This window comes from Chrysochloris asiatica, unplaced genomic scaffold, assembly GCF_000296735.1.
Source record: "Chrysochloris asiatica unplaced genomic scaffold, ChrAsi1.0 scaffold00031, whole genome shotgun sequence".
NCBI classification, from domain to species: Eukaryota; Metazoa; Chordata; class Mammalia; order Afrosoricida; family Chrysochloridae; genus Chrysochloris; species Chrysochloris asiatica.
The window spans coordinates 19,538,495-19,561,345 of record NW_006408549.1 but is presented as its reverse complement, the minus strand read 5'-3'; the positions used below and the strand labels follow the sequence as shown (position 1 = coordinate 19,561,345).

The 22,851-nt window shown below is 37.1% G+C and overlaps 1 protein-coding gene across 1 annotated transcript in view; it reads left to right on the top strand.

The window, feature by feature from the left end:
- Positions 1–257: 257 nt before the first annotated feature.
- CNBD1 (cyclic nucleotide binding domain containing 1) overlaps positions 258–22,851 on the top strand; it is a 683,582-nt gene continuing 660,988 nt past the window's right edge. Inside the window, exon 1 of the mRNA XM_006859260.1 lies at positions 258–345. Coding sequence (XP_006859322.1) covers positions 258–345 — 88 coding nt within the window. The remainder of the gene's footprint in view (positions 346–22,851) is intronic.

Below are 22,851 nucleotides of genomic sequence, written 5' to 3'. Positions count from 1 at the left end.
TTTCTTCTTTCTTCCTGTTATTCACCATAGCTTCTACAGGCAGCTTTTTAATTTCTTTTGAACTAGGATATAGGTCTTTCTAGTCTAGATTTTATTGTTGGAAATGCTGCATAGAGACTGTTTAAGAACTCTGAACATGGGTTCCGTGGGTACAACCTATCAGAGACTACCTTGAGGGTTCTGGTTTATGATGCCTAGAAAAGAATGATCAGTTGCCTCTCAAGAAATTTCTCATAAGTTTCTCTTGAACAATCAAGATGCCTATGTCTTCTCTTTCAGCAGCTCTCCTGTCTCATATGATAAATATTGAGAGTGTACCTCCGCCTCCACTTCGCAGTATACCAAGTAAGTGAGGAATATCTTGAGGGTCTCATTTATCGGTTATTATTTTCAGTCATATTTACACAGATATAAGAAATGGGGTATTTTAGGGTTGAAAAGGATATTGTACTCTTACTGACAACATAGGAATGGCAAGAATATTGATATGAAAATGCTGCTTTGTCTACTTAGAAGTTACTCGAATTCTCTAGGTCTCATATATATATAGATATATGTTTGGTTTTAAGAGAATAAAACCCCAAATATCTCAATAGATCACCTGTTTCACCAGGGCTCAGGCATTTGATTTCTAGGAGGTTCCATCATCCCTACCCAGAATTGGTTTCAATGCCCTTAATGGTCCAGTTACTATTTGATATTCACTAGGAAAATTAACATTTCAAATTATAAGAGAAAAAAAAAGGTAATTCTCATGATACTAATTCTGAAATTTATTCCCACTTATCTATCTCTTTGACTTAAAATATTATGTGAATTATAGAGTTAAATTTGTAAAGATACAATTTACAGTTTTCATATTTTATTTAGTCAATATGAACCCAGAGCAATTTCTCAAAATTATAAACACTTCTTGTTGTAGTCTTCAAATTCATTGACTATTTAAGTAACAAAATGGTGATGAGTAATATGCAATATTCCCAGATGATAGTTGAAATAAAATTAAAAAAATCCTTTGATAACAAAGGTAATACTCTTCAATAAACATTTTCTAAAGTAAAACATTGAACTTCAATAAACATTTATCTATTATCTTAATATTCATTGTGCAGTTGTATATTATTGACATGAAGAAGCTAATCAGTGTGTCTTTTTACCCTCCTGTGAAAGTTAACTCTTCCAAATATATATTATACATATACCTCTTGTACTAATAATTTCTTTCATAAAAATCAACACAAGGTGGGTCCCTATGAGTTAGAGGTTAAAGGTATCCCAACTGTTTGGCTTTTCCAAAGTGTTATGCTGGTCCATACTCCTTGGGTAACAATCACTACTCCTCCTTTCCCTCAAGTCCCAGGGTTCTATAATGGGTAGCAATGTTCAAAACAGCTCACAGTTTAGTTTGTTCACAAAATTGTGGAGGCTGGAAAACTGCAAATCCATATTTCAGAGGTCAGTCTGGAGAAATATTCTCACCCGTGCAGTCTCAGGAGCTGAGGAACCCAAATCTGCAAATCAGAAGACAAGCTGTTGAAGCCGGAGGTTGCAGGAGCTGGCAAATCAGGTTAAGTAATGGGCTGGAAGTCCCAGAAACTGGAGGTCAGATGTCATGAGCCAGATGCAAGATCCAGGGCAAGAGAGTAAGCTTTAACAAAGCAGTCTTATAAATTGGAGTCAGCTCATGCTTCTTAGGGAAACAGAGTAGTGATTTGAGTCATACTCTACTAAGGTGGGAGCATTCTAAATACTTACATCCACAGTGACCTGTACTCCTTGTTGTTAAGTGCCGTTGAGTCAGTTCCGACCCATAGCAACCCTGTATAGGGTTTCCGAGGAGCAACTAGCGAACTTTACTCCTCAGCAACTCATTTCAAAATGGTTCCATAATCCCAGGCATAGAGGCTTGTTGTTAAGTGACATCGAGTCAGTTCTGACTCTTAGCGACCCCTGTATAGGGTTTCCAAGGAGTGAATGGTGAGTTTGAACTACCAACCTTGTGGTTCAGACTGACCTTGCAGTCCAGTGCCTTATCCCACATTGCCACACCAGGACTCCACAATATATCACACAATGAAGAAATTTGGCTAGAGGGACCACAGATAATTAGCAGCCCTGCATATACATAACAGCAACATACACACACGCACACACACACACACACACACATATATATATATGTATATATATATATATATTTCTTGTGTGGCGCTGTGGGTTAATGCGCCAGACTGCAAAGCCATTTGAACTGCAAAGTTGGCGGTTCAAACTCACCAGCTGCTCCTTGGAAACCCTATAAAGGGACTCCCAAAATTTGGTATTTATATGCAAATGGAAATAAATATTAATTGTAACTTTTGTCAAAAACCGTAGCTTCTACTGTTCAGATTATATTTGTGCAAAAGAAGAAAAGAAATCACTATAAGGTGATTTAAAAAATTTTTTTATGAAGCTCAAAAGCTGGGAGTTAAAAGATCAAATTAATTTAGAATCAATGGGATGCGATATGTATTACCCTTTGTAGTGCCTCCCAAGGACACTTACCTTGTGTGAAGTGATTAAAAGATGAAAAATCAGCAGCAATTTAGATCTTAGAACTGAACAGAGCATCCTGGGAAACAGTGGCACTCCCGACTTTCTCTGTAGAGGTTCCTACTTGATGTTCTATGCGACTTCTCTTTGGAGACGTGTCCTGCTTACTTAATAACTGTACTTTTGTGCTAACTCTAGCAAGTCAACACTTTCCTTTTCCTTGCTCTTTGTGAGCTCCACAAAATCAGGCACAGAGAATCTGATAAACTCTCTTTACCTTGAAAACAATAATCTCATGAAAGCATATGTGAAGTAGCATATTTTCATTCAATCTATGGCATTAGTCAACCTGAGCCATAAAAAAATATAAATGATAATGATTCAAAATGTAATGGCCCTCAACAGAAAGTTTCAGTTAAAGAACTAAAATAATAATAATAATAAAAAAACCCAGCAATTATATTTATCTTGTTTATTTATATATACTTGGTTAGGTTAGATTTAATGAATCAGTTGCTTTCTCAAAAAATATTTACCTGTGAATATCATTTATTGAGTGCTTCCTTTTCTTATAGGCAAGTGTATAAGCATTTTGCACATTTAAAAAATTTCTCACAGTAACTTCATGAGGTCTATGGTAGGCAGGATAATGGCTCTCCAAAGATGTCTGGAGAATGTATGGATATGTTAGGTTACTTGACAAAGAGGAGTTAAGGTTGCAAATACAATTAAGGCTGTGTATCAGATGGATTTGAGATGAGAAGATTATATTGGATTATCCAGATGGATCCTCACAAATGAAAGAGGGAAGCAGTAGAGTTAGAGTCAAATGACTGCACTAGCCTTTGCTAGCTTTGACGGTGGAACATGGACCTGAGTCAAGGAATGTGGGGCATCTCTAGAAGCTGGAAAAGCAAGGAGAGTAAATCTCACCTAGAGGCTCTAGAAGGAATGCAGCAGTACCAACGCTTTGATTTTAATCCAGTGGGACCCATTTTAGAATTCTGACCGTCCTAACTATAAGATAATAAATATGTGTTGCTTTAAGCAACATTTTCAAACTGGTTCTTATTGGCTAAGTGGTTGATGAAGTGAAACCAGAAGGAATTTAAATTGGAAAAATTATGGTCAACACCCTGCTATGAACTTAATCTCCCTCGTAAAAAGTAAAGGTAGTGTATTTGTTGCATAGTGACTAAATCTCTTGACTGGCAAAGTCAGAAACAGTGAAGCCCTGATCAGAGATGGCAGCTGATGGTGCCACTTTGAGTTTACTATGTGTCACTCTCCACAGTATTAGCAATAATTCAGCCTTCCACATCACGTTCCTGAAAGTACTCACTGTGTTTCTTCTAGTTTTCCATTTCAGGGTTTCATCTCTAATTCTTCCCATCTCAACTATTGTTCTACTTCATCCAAATTTTAAAATTCAAGTCTGTTCTAATTTTGCTTTATCATGCAGAATGAACTGATTTGAAGTGCTGGCTTTAAGCCACTGCTGTTGCTGTTAAGTGCCATGAGTCAGTTCTAACTCATATCTGCTGTGTATAGGATTTCCAAAGCTGCAAATCTTTACAGGAGCAGAAAGCTTCATATCTTTCCTGTGGAGCAGCTGGTAGGCTTGAACCACTGACTTTTTGGTTTGCAGACCAGTATCCTATAGCACCATCATATTTAAGTAACTAAATTGGGATAATTTATTATATTAGCAATAGGAAACTAATACAAGACCAGTTTTATGCTTAAGGATAATAAGATAGGTTTCATAACTTGTCTAGGGTTCACAGAGTTGTCAAATGGTAGAAGTAGAGAATTTATTATCTCTTTTTACTCATACTACAGTAACAACAAAACCTCCTTCCTGCTACACTTAAATACCTGGAATACTTTGCGAGTTTAATGGTATAGATACCTAGGCACTTGCTTACTATAAGGGGGAGAACTTACTACATATCTTCAGAAGCTTTTCCATAGTTGTAAACTACAAGATGCAGGCTCACAGGTATTACCACAGTTTTTTTTGAGCAAGTTTAGTACTCACAGATTTTTCTTTTGAACCTGTAAAGTCTTTTTCTTCTAAACCTCTTTGACTTGTGTCTCAAGATTGTCCACAGCTTGCCAACTCTAGGAAACAAATGTATTAGCCCTTAGGAAAATAATGAGTGTTCTTGAAGGCAAAAGACCATGCTACTTTTCATTCAGGCTGGAAATTATTTTTTTAAAAACAGGCTAGCAAATCCTGCAGTAATTTCACCACCAGATATCTGGTCTAGATATATCTATGGTGCATGATTATTAGATGTTTATTCTCTGAAGAGAAGTAAGGGAGAAAAAGTCTTATAGAAGCAGGAAGCTCTTCTTCAGCCTTTGGCTGAAGGAAACCTCTTTTACACTTAAGATTAGGAGTATGGTTTCACTAGATAGTATGACTGTCTTTGTTTTGGTTAAAATGCTGCGCCACTGTTTTCTTCATATTAGGTTTATCCTTCTGAGAAAAGATGAGTCAAGCATATGCTTTCCATTTTGACTATTGCTTGATTTGGAAGATATACAATTTCTGTGTTTTTCCAGTAACAGATGGATTTCAAGTTCATAAGATATTTGTAGAAACTTTTAGATGCTTCCAAATATGAGGATACAGAAGGAAAATAAAAGAGGAGGGGTTCAGAAGACCAGAGGCATTTTCAAGGCATTTAGAAACAAGATAGCACTCTTAAGTAAATGTTTTTCTTTGCTCTTTTCCATTTTATGATGCATATTTAATGAAAGCTAAAAAAATAAACACCTGTATTCACATTTCTAAGACTTTAAGGGCATATTCTGTAATTTGAGAAGCTTTCATTGCTTTAGTAGGTAAAGATTAAAGGAGTTCCAAAATATGTATTTATCTGGAAGAGTGAATATTGCACCATTTAAATATTTTAAGCCATTCAAATTTCAGAAGTGAAAGTAAGAAGGAAGGTAGCTTGTCTGTGAAAAAGAAAAGCAGGCATGAAAACTGTTTAATGCATAAAGAAACAAGTCTAAAAAAACAAACAAAATAAACTTAGAATGGAAATGCCAAGAAGGAACAAAGGAGGGAAAAGAAGGTTGAATGTTTATGCATTTATCTGTGTTTGCTTAATCAATAATGATAGAAAATGGTATCAGGATTTGAGAGGATAAATATAGGGAAATTATTTCTTCAGCTTTATTTTTCAGTCTAAGTGCCTTTTTTTGTTTTTTGTTTTTTTTTTTTAAGTCCAAAAGGAGAAAAGAAGAATGTTTTTTTGAAAAAGTAAAGCTTTCTTTTTGTTTTTTTTTTGTTAGTATTGTTAAAACTGATCTTTTAGCAGAAAATCTTAAGCGTCTTTTAGACTTTAAGCAGTGGAAACTTAAACAGGACTCAGTCATGACTGGGTATTCAGACAGGAAACTTTAAAGTAACATCTTATACTGCATAGTTTCCATTCAGGCAACATTCAACTAAATATACAGCTGTGGTCTCACAAGTCTGTAATAAAACCCCAAACCCACTGCCATCACGTAGAATAGGACTGCTTTTTAGGGTTTCTGAGACAGTAAATCTTTGAGAGCGGACAGTCTCATCTTTCTCTTGTGGAACAGCTGGTGGGTTTGAACTGCCAACCAAATTAACAAGTCCCCACCAGAGAATGGGATATAGCAAGCAAAACAGTGTCCAGCATACAACACGCATATCTCATGCCTCTTGTATATAAAGTGATTGCACTGAAAGGCATATAGTGATATAGTACACATAGAAGGAGCTTCTAAAAGTTCATTGAAATAGAGAATTGAAATATAATGGAATTTGTATACAAACTTTTTGATGCCTCCCCATATAACATATAATACCTATGCCTTGATATTCATAATAAATGCCTGTTGTTATGGAGTCCTGGTGTGGCGCTGTGCATTAATGCTCCAGACTGCAAAGCTGTTTGAACTGTAAGGTTGACAGTTCAAGCTCACCAGCTGCTCCTTGGAAACCCTATACAGTGTCACTATGGATCAGAATAGACTAAATGGCTCTTAACAACAATAACATTATATATTACTATACTGTACTTTCTATCTAAAAATCATACTGTATAACAGAATTATGGGCAGCATCTAATCTTGTGTATTGCATGTCTCTGGAGGGTTGTAGCATTATCTCTGTTTATTTATTTTTTTATTATTACCATGAAGTGCATCATGGGTCCCAAATGCTACTAAACCAGCTCTAGTGATAGCAGCAAGAGGCCAAAGAGAAGTATTGGTTTGAAGTGAAGCAAAGGTTATTAAAAAACACAAATGTGGAAAATCAGTGTGGTGCTGTAGAATAAGCACTGGACTGCAGCTATAAGGTTGGTGGTTCAAACCCACCAGTCATTCCTTGGAAACCCTATTTAGGATCACAATGAGTCGTGACTGACTGGTTGGCACCTTGCAACAACAATATTGCTTGCAATTTAGGCATGTCACACCTGACAGTTATTAGAATCTTCAAAATTAAAAAATCCTCCAGGCTGTTAAAGGCTCAGCTTCACTGAAAGATACCAAGCTAATGAAAATATGTGAGGAAGCTGTATCAGACATGGAGAAATTGCTAATGATGTGCATTGAGGACCTAGCATAAAAGCAATTCCTGCTCAGCATATTGTTGATCTCTGCTAGGGAACTAACTTTGTTCAAGATGCTTAAAGATAAAACAGTACCAGATCACAATGTGTTGTTTGCACAACATCCATATCGCTTGGCAGCTTGTTTCATAGGCAGTATCATGGACACTGAGTTATGAAACACTGTAAGTTGAAGTGCAAATCAAATTATTCCTCTAGAGGTCACATTGGGTCACCTCTGAATCTCAGGCAATTGTTCTGTCCTCAACAGTTTATCTCAAAATAACTCTGGAATTATTTCTCTGTTACCAATCCTTCACCTACTTACAGTGATCCTCTTTCACTTTCTGCTGAATTGACCTCTGGTCTTCCTTCCAATATAAAAGAGGGTTTCAAAAAGTTAATGCAAATATCCTATTATCTTTCAATTCCATTTTCCATGAATTTTGAATCCCTACAAAAATTCCACGAATTTTTTATTTCCCTACAAGGGAAAATCAAAAGGCTCGCTATGAAATCATAGAAACTTTCATTAAACAAAAATGTCAAAATCTAAAGCTATTATTTCTCAATATATATCCTTCAATCCTGTCCATGTACTTCTGAAGGTGGCATTTCCATGTCTCTACCCTTTCCTCTTAAAATTCTGCACGCTTTGATTTAAACTATGTCAAAATGGCAGCTTAGGTATCCACAAAGGGCTCAAATCATGTTCCTTTGAAATGTTCTTTGAGTTTTGGAAACAAAATGAGGTCTGAAAAGACAAGATAAGAACTGTAGGGTGAATGGGATAAGGTTTCTCATTGAAATCACAGTAGGACAGCTCTTGATACTCTCAAGGAATGAGCATTGTCGTTATGGAAACATTGTAATGATGGGAAAAAATCCATTGGTGCAACTTTCCTACTCTTTTTCTAATCAATGGATGCAGTTTTCAATTTTCTTAATTTTTTTTTTTTTTTTTTTAATGGAAAGCCCCAGTGACTTACCTGTCTTTAGAGAAAATTTAAATTACCCGTTCGGAGTCCCCCCCAAACAGACGCCATAACCTTCTGAGCTAACCTCTCTACCTTGAATTTAACTGGCCCAGCAAAACTCCTTGGAAGCCATTGCTATTTTAATTACATTTTTTTTTAAGGCACCCTAGTGAGACTAAGAAAAGTATATTATTGAGAGAACTTTTCTGCAGCCATAAAATGATTACAAAGACATGTTTAAAAACATTTTGTTTGGAGTAAGTTATATATGCATGAAAAGGAACCCTATAGCAATACTTTTTGACTTATTTTCAGATGTCATCAACCAGATTACATATTTCATCTGATGATTATAAAAAGAATTTGATTATGTTACCTCTATATTAAGGAGCTCTGGTTGCATAGTAGTTATGAGTCAGGCTGCTAACCTCAAGGTTAGCAGTTCAAAACTACCAGTCCTACCATGGGAGAAAGATGAGGCTTTCTGTTCCCATAAAGATTTGCAGCCTCGGAAATCCTATGCAGAGTTGCTATGAGTCAGAACCAACTCTACAGCATGTAACCACCATCACATCTTTATTAAAAGTCATTGGGATCTTTCTTTCCTCTAAACTTAGACTAAAATCCAGTGTTTTCAATCGGGCATTTAAATATGTTATGGTTTAGCTAAACATTATCACTCTTGTCTTAAACCTCCATTGAATTAATTCTCTATTGTAGTGAAATTATTTTGATTGGGCTTTATTAGACCCATCTGTAATGTTGCACAAGGGGCCAGGAGGCCCTCTTAGCATTCAAATGATCAAACATGGCACAAGTACAAGGAAGGATGTAGGATAGATGTCACATAGGCTTCTAGAAGGCCAGAGTCAATTGTTCCTTTTTTGTGTACTCCCAAATGTCTATCCAGCTGCCCTTTGTGACTCCCCAGTGGGGAGATTAGGTTTAAGAAAAAGAGAATCACATTGTGTAGATGTTGACTTCTCCTGATTTAAAAGCATTATAACCCACAAGAGCCATTATCTCTTGTAAAACTTATGTAGATATTGCTTCCAAGTTTCCTACAGGGCACTTGCCAGAAGCAAGTAATCACACTCATGAACATCCATGGCTATGGCTCCCCAGGACCAATAAACAACATCCTGATAAAAGGAGAAAAGACTGAGGTTGTCAAGAATTCCATTTTACTTGGATCCACAATCTATGCTCATGCAACCAGCAGTCAAGACATGAAATGACATATTGCATTGCACAAATTGGCTGTAAAAGTCTTTTTTAACGTGTTCAAGAGTAAAAATGTCACTTTGAGGACTAAGTTGTGCCTGACCCAACCCATGGTATTTTCAATTGCCTTATATGCATGGGAAAGCTGGACAATGAATAAGGAAGACCAGAGAAGAATTTATGCATTTGAGTTATAGTGTTGGTGAAGAATTTTGAAATTACCACAAACTGCCAGGAAAACAAAAACATCTGCCTTGGCAGAAGTATAGCCTGAATATCCCTTAGGGAGCACTGTGAGATGTCTTACATACCTTGAACATATTATTAGGAAAGACCAGTTCCTAGAGAAGGATATCATGCTTGGTGAAATAGAGGGTTAGGGAAAAAAAAAAAAAAAGGAAGACACCAATGAGTTGAATTGATACAGTGGGTACAATAACAGGTTCAAACATAACAATGGTAGTGAAGATGGTGAAGGACCCAGTAGGGTTTCCTGTTGTACATAGGGTCACTATGAATCAGAGTCAACTTGATGACACCAACAACAACAGCATGTTCGCCACCATCTATAGTTTATAGATCATCTATAATTCTTTCCAGCCCAGCTACAACTTTTCAGAGATCATGGTTTTCATAAATGATGTTGCCTAGCAATATAGTTGACTATTTGGTCTCCAGTGAACAGAGCTGGAATGTTAACCTTAGGCCAAATTCTCATGCTAAGGTGAAAGTTACTCCTTAAGTTATACCATCATAATCCTAACTATACTTGTGTCTCTAGCTCATGTTTCCTCTCCTTGGAGTTGCATTCTGTTTGTTCCTGTCACTATATAAGTTCAACTCAGCTAATATCCACAAAGACTCTTCTTGATTTTTGCCTATTAAGTAGTAATCCTTCATCGCTGAGTTCTCTCAGTACTTTACCCATATCCTCTGATCATTCTTATTAATTTTATCCTACAATACCACCACCATCATTTACCATTGCAGCTCATACAACTGTATTAAGACTGTGTTCAATAGGGTTTTTAATGGTTTATAATTCAGAAGTAGATCAGAATTACACCAGAAATGGCTTCATCCCATCCCCTCAGAAACCTAGCACTAGCTGGCTAATACCCATCCTTATGGGTTTGTGTCCCAGCCACATAATGTTTAGTATTCAAACTATTACCATTGTTGAATCTGTAAAAATAATGGTTGTATGTGCTTCTTGAGTTAGATGTCCTGATTACTTTTTGTCTTTCAAATTCAGCTAATACCTAGCTGGAGTCATGGTGTGGTGTTGAAGGACAAGCACTGGACAAGTAGGTTGGTTTGAACTACAAGGTTCATGCTTCAAATCTACCAGCCACTCTTTGGAATCCTTATACAGGGTCACTATGAGTCTCAACCAACTCATCAGTACTAAACAACAACAATACTTAGCTAACAGTTCTTTATTTATTTATGAGACAGGAAGTAACGAGGTCCAAAAATCAGGATTAAACACAAGCTACTTGTTGACTGAAATCTTGTGACTGAATTTTTGAGTAATGTAGAGACCTGTACCTCTCCTTGCTGGAGCAATTGTAAAGATAAGAAAGACTACCCATAAAAATTCTGTATTTTTACTTCCTTATGATATATTTTACAGGTCAGACCGGTTTACCCAGTGCTCTAAGAGTCCTGGTATGGTGCTATAGGATAATGCACTGTATCGGAAGGTCAGTTTGAACTAAAAGGTTATTCTTGTTGTTACGTGCCGTTTAGTCAGTTCCGACTCAATAGCGACCCTGTACAGAGTTTCCGTGGCTGTAAATCTTTAGGAGAGCAGAAAGCCTCATCTTTCTCCTGCAGAACAGCTGGTAGTTTTGAACTGCTGACCCTGTGGTTCACAGCCCAATTCATAACAACTACACTACCAGAGCTCCTACAAGGTAGGCAGTTCAAATTGACCAGCCACTCCTCAGAAACCCTCTACAGGGTCGCTATTTGCTGAAACTAATTCTAAGGCACTTAACAAATAGGCTATAAATTTAAAAGACAAATTTTCTATTGGGCAGAGGAGAACACCAGTCCCTTGGAGAGATTTGAAGTAGGGTCCAGAAGAACCATGCATACTTGATTTATCAGAATGCTGTGCTGTAGGACAAGTACTGGTCTACTACCTGCAAGGTGGGTGATTCAAACCCAACAGCTGCTGAATGGACAATGCTAAACAGATTGCCATGAGACAGAACTAACTCGTGTAACAACAACTACAACAAACCTCTGTTTTGTGATAGACCTTTGTGATAGAATCCATCTTCAAGAAATGCTGAGCACACACTCAATTAGCATGACCCCTCCTAGGCAGGCTACTTCCCAGAAATATTTTAAATACCACCACATCACCCACAGTGGACAGGTTTCAGATGAACTTCCAGATGACAGACTAGGAAGAAGGAGAGACGAATTACTTCTGAATATTTAGTCACTGAAAACCTTATGAATAGCAGTGAAACACTGTCAGATAGAGTGCCAGAAAATGAGCTCCTCAGGTTGGAAAGAACTAAAAATGTGTGGGAGCAAGCTGCCTCCTCAAAGTAGAGTTGACTGTGATGACGCGTATGGAGTAAAGCCTACAGGACCTTCATTTGCTGATCCGGCACAACTCAAAATGAAGAGAAACAGCTGTAAACATCCATTAATAATTGGAACATGGAATATGCAAAGTATGACTCTAAAAAAAATGGAAATTGTCAAAAATATAATGGAACATATAAACATTGATATCCTAGGCATTAGTTAGCTCAAATAAACAAGTACTGTCTATTTTGATCTGACAGCCACAGGGTTTACTACGCCAGGAAAGAAAATTTGAAGAGGAATAGTGTTGCGTTCATTGTCAAAAAGAACATACCAAGATCAGTAATGAGGCACAGCGCTGTCTATGATAGGATAATATCCATATGCCTACAGGCAAGAACAGTTAATACCACTGTTATTCAAATTTATGCACCAACCATTAAACTAGTAAGGATGAAACAGAAGAGTTCTACCAACTTCTTCAGTCTGAAATTGATCAAATATGCAATTAAACTGTATTGATAATCACTGGTGATTGAAATACAAAGGTGGGAAATACAGAGGAAGAATCTGTCACCAGAAAATATGGCCTTTGTGGTAGAAATGATGCTGGATATCCACATTAGACTTCTGCAAGATTAATGATTTGTTCATTTCAAAACCTTTTTTAACCAACATAAAAGATGACTATACACATGGACTTCACCAGATGGAATATATGAAAATCAAATTGACTACATATGTGGGAAGAGATGGTGGAAAAGCTCCAAATCATAAACCAAAACAAGGTCAGGGGCAGATTGTGGAACAGACTATAAATTGCTGATATGCAAAATCAGACTGAAGCTGAAGAAAATGACAATAATTTCATGAGAGCCAAAATACGACCTTGAATATATCCCACCTGAATTTAGAGATCTTCTGAAGATTTGATACATTAAACACTAAAGACTGAAGACCAGAAGAGTTGTGGGATGATATCAAGAACATCATACAGGAAGAAAGCAAAAGTTCATATAGAAGACAAGAAAGAAGGAAAAGACCAAAATGGATGTCAGAAGAGACTCTGAAACTTGCTCTCCAGCATAGAGATGCTATAGCAAATGGAAGAAATGAGGAGGTACAAGAGCTGAACAGAAAATTTCATAGGTCAGTTCGAGAAGACAAATTCAAATATTAGAATGAAATGTGCAAAGACCTGGAGTTAAAAAACCAAAAGGAAAGAACTTGCTCAGTATTTCTCAAGCTGAGGGAACTAAAGACAAAATTTAAGCCTCAACATGTATTATTGAAGGATTCTCTGGGCAAATTATTGAATGATGCTGGAAGCATCAAAAGAAGATGGAAGGAATAAACTGAGTCACTGTACCAAAAGGAAATGGTTAATGTTCAACCATTTCAAGAGGCAGCATTTGATCAAGAGCCAATGATACTGAAGGAGGAAGTCCAAGGTGCATTGAAGGAATTGGCAAAGAACAAGGCACCAGGAATTGATGGAATGCAAATTGAAATCCTCTAACTCAGTGAAGTGGCACTGGAGCTACTCACTCAACTATGCCAGGAAATTTGAAAGACAACTATCTAGCCAGCTGATTGGCAGAGATCCACATTTGTGCCCATTCCAAAGAGAAGTGACCCAATGGAATGCGGACATCGTTGGACAATAGCATTGATATCCCATGTGAGTAAAGTTTTGCTAAAGATAATAAATATAATAAAGGAACGACTACAACCTACATTGACTTGACAGAGGACTTCCAGAGGTTCAAGTTGGATTCAAAAGAGAACGGGAATGAGGAATATCATTGCTGATGTCAGATGTATCTTGGCTATAAGCAGAGAATATCAGAAAGATGTTTACCTGTGCTTTATTGTCTGTGCAAAGACTTTCAGTTGTGTAGCTCATGACAAGCTATGGACAATATTGCAAAGTATGATTATTCTGGGACACTTAATTGTGCTCATGAAGAACCTGTTGGCAGTTGTTCGAACACAACAAAGGAACACCAAATGGTTTCAAATAAGAAAAGGTATGTGACATGTTTGTATTATTTAATCATACTTATTCAACCTGTATGCTGAGCAAATAATCCAAGAAGCTGGGTTATATGACAAAAAGCATGGCATCAGGATAGCAGGAAGACTCATTAACAGCCTGCAATATTCAGATGATACAAACTTGCTTGCTAAAATTGAAGAGGACTTAAAATATTTACTGATGAAGATCAAAGACTAGGGCCTTCAGTATGGATTGCATCTCAATGTAAAGAAAACAAAAATCTATACCATTGGACCAATAAACAACATTCTTATAAATGGAGAAAAGATTGAAGTTGTCAAAGACTTAAGTTTTCTTGGATCAACCATCAACACTCATGGAAGCAGTATTCAAGAAATCAAACGATGTATTTATTGTATTAGGCAATCTGCTGCACAAGACCTTTTTAAAGTGTTAAAGAGCAAAGATGTCATGAGGGATAAAGTGTACCTGACTCAAGCCATGGTATTTTAAATAACCTCATATGCATGTGAAATTTGGCCAATGAATAACGAAGACCATAGAAGAATAGATGCATTTGAGTTATGGTGTTGGAGGGTAATATTGAAAGTGCCATGGGCTGTCAAAAAACAAATAGATCAGTGTTGGATGAAGTATAGCCAGAGTGCTCCCTGGAGGCCAGGATGACCAGACTTTGTCTCTCATACTTTGGACATATTGTCAGGAGGGACCAGTCACTGGAGAGGGATATCATGTTTGGTAAGGTGGCAGGTCAGATAGAAAGAGGCAGACCCCCAGTGAAATGGATTGGCAAAGTGACAACATCAATGGAACGATTGTGAGTTGTCCCGGACCAGGCAGTGTTTCATTCTGTTGTGCATAAGGTTGCTATGAGTTGGTACTGACTCGATGACATCTAACAAAAACAACAACCCTCATGAATAAAGATGATATCTTTTCCCACCTAAAACCTTTTAAAAGCCAGCAAGGACTCTGTTTGGCAGAAGGGGATTAAGTGTCATATTAAGCACTCCCAATTGCAGTCCTCTTTCTAAAAATAAACCTTTACTCATAAGGTTACCCTGCCTCACCTGATTATTCTTTTTTTTTTAAAAAAATGTTATATTGTGAATTATGTGACAGTTTACATGGGAGAACATTAGCCATGGTTACAGTCCCCTCCATGTATCATCAACTAACCAAAGAGAATACCCTATAAGCCTGCCCCCCAGTCGTCAGCACACATCTCCTCTCCCTCTCTGTGTCTAAGTCCCCCGCTGCTCCATCTCTCCACATCATCGTCTCTGCCTCCATATCAGGCATCACTGCTTCTCTGGGTAGGGTCCTGCTCTCCGCTCTTCTCCCTTGATGGTCCCAGGGACCTCTGTTCCTAGACTGCAAAGTTAATCACTCCCATATTTGCTATAAAATGTCTACCTTTACATTTCCAACTCTTATAATCAGTCCTGATAACAATTATTCACTGTTGTATCACAAGAGACCTATCCGCATTCCTTTCATCAGCCCCGCCTAGACAGATTGTATACTACTCAGTGGAAATTCTACCTTCCTCCATGCCCTCTGGATCTAGGTTCCCTCTTGAAAGCTTGTAAGCTGGTCACTTCTTGCCTTTGTAGCCTTCCCCCCCATTTTGGGTAGCCAATGTCCAAGTTGCCCATCCCAGTCTACTGTGTGTATGGAGGGGGTGGAATGATCCTTGCTGTAAAGATTTGTTCCCTCTTTTGAGCTACTGCATCCATAGGTGTAGGTCAAGTTCATCAAATTGCATCAGATGACTCTTTTTTTTTTTTTCTTCTTCTTCTTCTACTTGAGCTCTGATCATCCAGTCATTGAAGCCAGGTCAAATGGGTATTATCTGCAAGTGTGAGTGTTCTTGTGCATATGCCCCCTCTTCTTATCAGCTGGACACTTCACTCTCCATTCTAGTCCTCTGTGGCTATGTCACTGACTCTGGGCCCAAGAGTCCCCAGGTCTTGCCACACTGCTGGCCAATCAGGTCTCCACCCAGGTTCACAGGAGTCTATTGAATGTTGCAGGGCTTAGCTTGAAGCTTCATTGCTGTTTTTCCCTCACCAGTGAACGTGGTCACCAGTCAAAGCATGTATTCCTATTGAGTCTTAGTCTTGGAAGGGGGTTTGCTCTGAGGGGACCCAACCACTTGCCTTGATGTCTCCTAGGCAAGCAACTTGCTTGTTCTTGTAGTAATCAGTAAGTCTGCCTATATGGTTTTGTATTTTTCCTGTAGGTCTTTATTTCAAGAAGTCTCTTCTGTTCTTCTAGCCACTCCAGGTTGGTCTTCCCATCCTTTCAAGTGGAAATTTCCCACCTCAGAAGATTCTGGATGCTGTTCAGGATTCCACCTATAGTCTTTTGTAATGCAAAGGCTCCGCAGGAAGCCTCCTTCACTGGGCACATTGTAGCCCCATTTTAGGTATTCCAATCGGCTATAGGCAGAAGACAGAGTTACAAGTTTTCTATGGTGATATTTCTGGCTATTCCTTTCTCTCCCTCTCCAGTGTCTATTTTATAATAGAATGCAAGAAAAACCAAGATTCAAAAGACAGCCAAGCATCTTGACATTATTTCCCTCCTTTTCCGCATTCAACCCATGTCTCAATCCCTGTATACCAGAGAGCCCTGTTGTTCCAAGGTTGTCCTCACCTGATTATTCTTAATTAGTAGAAGACAAAACCACTTTCTTGAAAGGCAGAGGTGTGACTAGGAATCCTGGTGACATTTACATCAATATTATTGGCTAAAATATCTAGTGTATTTTTGATCTCCTTCTCTTGGATCCTAATTGATGCAAAAGAAATTTATTTCTAGTTAGATTTTGCTGTTAAAATCAAATAAATATTATTGTTGTTGTTAAGTGCTGTTGAACTGTTTCCAATTCATAGTGACCCTGTATAGGGTTTCCAAGGAGTGGTTGGTGAGTTTGAACTGCCGACCTTGTGGTTCAAATGGAGTCTACAGTTTAGTGCTTTATCCCACAGTGCCATACCAGCACATACTTATATTTTGAGGTAGTAAGCCAGCAAATTAATAGAATTGCAAGGTTAAGTGCTGTATGTATTTTAAGTGTTGATAACTATTGACAATTTGTCTTCCAAAGAGGTTGTACCAATTTTGATTGCCATCATTAGTATCTAAAATTATTTGCTCTCATTTTATTAGTATTGTTGTTAGTGCCATCTAGTTAGTTTCAACTCATAGTTACTTAATATGCAGTAGAATTAAACACGACCCAATCTTGCATCATCTTCAGAGCTGTTGTTTATTTGAGTTTATTCTTTCAGACACTGTTTTCATTGTATATTATAAAGCTTGAATTTTTCCAATAAATAAGTTGAAAAATTATTTTTATTGTTGTTTAAATTGGAATTTTTTTAACTGAAGTGCTAGGTTTTGAATCTCGTTGTATGTTTGTTGTCGTTGTGCAAATAGTTATTGTGAGCAGCCTATGCATGCCCATTCCATTTTGATTGGCAGAGTTTGTCCCTCTTATTTGTAGTCTCTTGGTGTTATAAAAATGCTAGCCCTTTGTCATGTACTTTGCAATGATTTTTGTCAGTTTGCAATTTTTGACTTTATGGGTGTTGTGCTATACAAAGTTTTAAAAATACTTGCATACTTTGTATGTCCTTTTTTATTTGTTTTTAAAAAAATCCTTGTTTAGAAATCCTTTCTCTATGCCAAGATTTAAAAATGAGTCTTTTATGATGTTTTTGGTATGTATGTAGTTTCATTTTTCAACTTTAAACTTGCTAAATATTTGGTACATCTGAATTTTATTTTGGTTTAGAATAGTGAGGTAAGGCTCCAACTTAGTATTTTTCCAATTGACCAGCCAACTGTTCTGACACTATTTGTTGGGTAATCTGTCTTTTTCCTACTAATTTGAAATGCCACTTTTTATTACATGCTAACTTTCCGGATGCACTTTGGGTCTATTTCTGGAATCAATTATTTAGTTTTTCCATTCATCTCTTGTCTATTCATGCATCACTTTCAAACTGTTATAGTTATTGAAGCATTATAATTTATTTCAATATGTGATAAAATTAACTTCTACTGTTTTCTTCTTTTTAAAAGAATTTTGCTGGAGATTTTCTGTTGTTTATTTTTCCATGTAAACTTAAGCCATATTTGTACTTTTCCAATAAATAATCATTTTTGGTTTTTCAGTTGAAAGTATATTAAATATAATGATTAATTTTCAGAAAATAGATATGTTTATGACATTAAATGTACCTAATCATGACCTGGCACTTATACAGTATAATTATAATTTATCAAGTGTCCTTTTGTGCCACTCAGTAGTTTATTCTTGAATATTTTAACTTTTTTCCATGCCATTATAAATGAGGTTTTTATTTCTCCATTATGGTTTCTAACTATAAAAGTCAGTGTATCAGAACGTTATTCAATTATATATAAATGTGTGTGTGTGTGCTTGTGTGTGTGTGTGTGTAACTTGGTAAGCACTAGAGTTGGAACCACAAGGTCCGTAGTTTGAACCCACTAGTTGCTTCAGGGGAGAAATATGATACTTTTTGCTCCCATGAAGATTTAAAGCCTAGGAAATCCTACTTGTTGTTAAGTGCCATCTAGTCTGTTCCAACTCATAATGACCCTGTATAAGGTTTCTGTGGAGTGGCTGGTGAATTTGAACCACTGACCTTGTGGTTCAAACTGACTTTATGGTCCAGTGTTTATCCTATGCCACAATACCAGGACTCCATATATATACAAATGAAACCCTGGTTTGGCACTGTAGGATAAGCACTGGACCACAACGTCAGTTTGAAATGCAAAGTTGGTGGTTTAAACTCACCAGCCACTTCTTGGAAACTCTATTTAGGGTTGCTATGAGTCAGAAGCACTCAACAGCACTTAACAACATAGACAAATATATATGTATATTGGAGCATGGTGGCTCCATGCATTATGCACTGGACTGAACCACATGGTTGGCAGTTTAAGCCCACCAGCCAATCTATATACAGGAGAAAAAGGCTTTCGACTCCCACAAAAGGTGTATAGCCTGGGAAATCCTACACAGGGTCATTATGAGTTAGAGCCTACTAATAGAACTTAGCAAAATGTGAATAACTAATTCTAGATAACTAATGATGGGACTAGAAATGATGATGTTGGTACAACATCTTTGGAAGAAAATTTGTCAATAGTTATCAAAATTTGAAATGCAGCCTTTAACAACAATGTATATATATATATATATAATTTTTTTTTTTCAAGAGGTAACATATGATCACCACCACTCCTCTGTCAGTTTGCCATACTGTGGTGGCTTGCATGATGTTGCTGACTGGAAGCTGTGCCACCGGTATCATGGTAGACAGGTTTCAGATAAGCTTCTAGACTAAGACAGAATAATAAGAAGAAACTGACTACTTCCAAATACTTAGTCACTGATAACTTTATGAATAGCAGTGGAACACTCTCAGCTAGCACCAGAATATTGAATATTGAAGCATGATGAAGAACACCAGAATACTGTTAGATACAGTGCCAGAAAATAAGCCCTTTAGGTTGGAAGGCACTCAAAATACTACTGGGGAAGACGGCCTCCTCAAAGTAGAGTTGACCATGATGATGTGAATGGAATAAATCTTTTGGGACCTTTGTTATGGGGCACAACTCAACATGAAGACAAAAAGCTGTATACATCCATTAAAAATTGGAAAATGGAATTTATGAATTATGAACCTCGCAATATTGAAAGTTGTCAAAAGTGAAATGCAATGCATAAACATTAATATCCTAGGCATTATTGTTCTGGTTAAGAGCCATCAAGTTGGTTCCAACCTATAGTGACACTGCACAGGGTTTCTGAGGAGCAGCTGGTGGATTTGAACTGCCAATATTTGGTTTGCAGTCCACTGATGATCCTACCATGTCACACCAGGAGTCCCATCTTAGACATTAGTGAGCTGAAATGGACTGGTATTAATCATTTTGACTCTGATAACCATATGGTTTATTATGCTGGGAATGACAAACTGAAGAGTAATGGTGTTACATTCATCATCAAAAAGAACATTTTAATATCTATCTTGAAGTACAGTGCTGTCTGTGATAGAATAATATCCATACACCTACAAATAAGAGCAATGAATACAAATATTAACCAATGATGATGAAATTGAAGAATTCTACCAACTTCTTCAGTATGAAATTGATCAAACATGTATTCAAGATGTATTGATAATTACTGATGATTGGAATGCAAAGGTTGAAAAAAGAGGAGGGATCAGTCATTGGCAAATAAGACCTTGGCGATAGAAATGATACTGGATATCATGTGATAGAATCTTGAAAGGTCAATGACTTCTTCATTGCAAATGCATTTTTAAAACAACATAAAAAGTGACTGTACACATGGACCTCACCATACAGAATGCATAGAAATTAAATAGACAGCATCTGTGGAAAGAGACGATGAAAAAGCTCCATATCAAGTCAACACAAGGCCAGGGACAGACTGTGGAACAGACCATCAATTGCTCATATACAGGTTCAGTCTGAAGCTGAAGTAATTTAAACCAAGCCCCACTATAGCCAAATTATGACCTTGAACATACCCCACCTGAATTTAGATGTCATCTCAGGAAGAAATTTGATGAATTAGACACTAATGAATGAAGACTACAGAAGTTGTGTGATGACATCAAGAACATTATAAGGGAAGAAAGCAAAAATAAAATAAAATAAAATAAAAACATAAGTTGGAAAGAAGAAAATAACAAACTGTAAATCAGACCAGACTCTGAAATGTGCTCTCCAGCATAGAGATGTTAAAGGAAATGGAAGAAATGAGGTAAAAGAGCTGAATAGAAAATTTCAAAGGGCAGCTCTAGAAGACAAAGTCAAATAATAAAAGTTGCAGATCTGGAGTTAGAAAACCAAAAGGAAAGAACACACTCAGTGTTTCTTAAGCTGAGGAAACTGAAGAAAAACTCAAGCCTCAACTTGCGTTTTGTAGAGTTCTGTTGACAAAATATTGAATGATGCAGACAAATAGCATTTAAAGAAATGGAAACAATATACAGAGTCAGAGTACCAAAAATACCTGGTCGATGTTGAACCATTTCTAGAGGTATCTTATGATCAAGAACCCATGATACTAAAGGAAGAAGTCCAACATGCAGTGAAGGCATTGGCAAAGAACCAGTTTCCGGGAATCGATGAAATACTAAATGCAATCTTTCAACAAACTGTTGCAGCACTAAAGGCACTCATTCATACTATGGCAAGAAATTCAGAACAGAGCACCTGTTGGGTCAGTGGTGAGGATTTTTGTTTTCTTTACGTTGAGATGCAATCTATACCCAAGGCTGTGGTCTTTGATTTCCATCAGTAAGTATTTTAAGACCTCTTCACTTTCAGCAAGCAAGGTTGTATCATCTGCATATCACAAGTTGTTAATGAGCCTTCTTTCAATCCTGATGCCACGTTTTTCTTCATATAAGCCAGCTTCTCGGATTTTTTGCTCAGCATGCAGGTTGAAAAAGTACGGCAAAAGAATACAACCTTATCGCACACCTTTCTTAATTTTAAACCATTCAGTAGTCTCATGTTCTGTTCGAACAACTGCCTCTTGGTGTATGTACAGATTCCTCATGAGCACAATTAAAAGTGTTCCAGAATACTCATATTTTGCAATGTTGTCCATAGCTTGTCATGATCCACACAATTAAAAGCCTTTGTGTAGTCAATAAAGCACAGGTAAACATCTTTCTGATATTCTCTGCTTTCATCCAAGATCCATCGGACATCAGCAATGATATCTCTCTTTCCTTGTCTTCTTCTGAATCCGGCTTGAACCTCTGGAAGTTCTCTTGTCAATGTATGTTTGCAGCCTTTTCTGTATTACCTTTGCTAAAACTTTACTCACATGGCATATCAAAGATATTGTCCGATGATTTCTGCATTCCATTGGGTGAGCTCTCTTTGGAATGGGCACAAATATGGATCTCTTCTAATCTGTTGGCCAGATAGCTATGTTTCAAATTTCTTGACATTGATGATTTGAGTGCCTCCAATGCTGCCACACTTTCTTGAAAAATTTCAATTTTTATTCCATCAATGCCTGCTGCCTTCTTTTTTTCCCAATTCCTTCAATGCATCTTCAGTATTATTGGCTCTTGATCATATAGTACCTCTCGAAAAGGTTGAACATCAGTCATTTCCTTTTGGTACAGTGACTCTGTGTGTTCCTTATATCTTCTTTTGGTGCTTCTGCATCATTCAATAATTTGCCCAGAGAATCCTTCAATAACAAAACTGTAGGCTTGAATTTTTTTCTTCAGTACTCCTGAAGCTTGAGAAATGCTGAGCATGTTCTTCCCTTTTGGTTTTCTGACTCCAGGCTTTTGCACATTTCATTGTAATATTTGAGTTTATCTTTTCAAACTGACCTTTGAAATTTTCTGTTCAGCTCTTGCACCTCCTCATTTCTTCCAATCGCTTTAGCATCTCTAAACTGTTGAGCAAGTTTCAGTGTCTCTTCTGACATCCATTTTGGTCTTTCCTTCTTGTCTTCTTAATGACTTTTTGCTTTCTTCCTATATGATGTTCTTGATGTCATCCCACAACTTTTCTGGTCTTTGGTCTTTAGTGTTTAATATATCAAATTTGTTCTTCAGATGATCTCTAAATTCAGGTGGGATATAGTCATGGTCATATTTTGGTTCTCGTGGACTTCATTTCATTTTCTTCAGCTTCAGTCTGAATTTGCATATGAGCAATTGATGGTCTGTTCCACAATCTGCCTCTGGCTTTGTTTTGGCTGATGAGATGGAGCTTTTCCACCGTCTCTTTCCACAAGTAGTCAATTTGATTTCTGTGTATTCCACATGTATATAATTATCTCTTATGCTGTCTAAAGAAGGTATTTGAAATGAACAAACTATTGGTT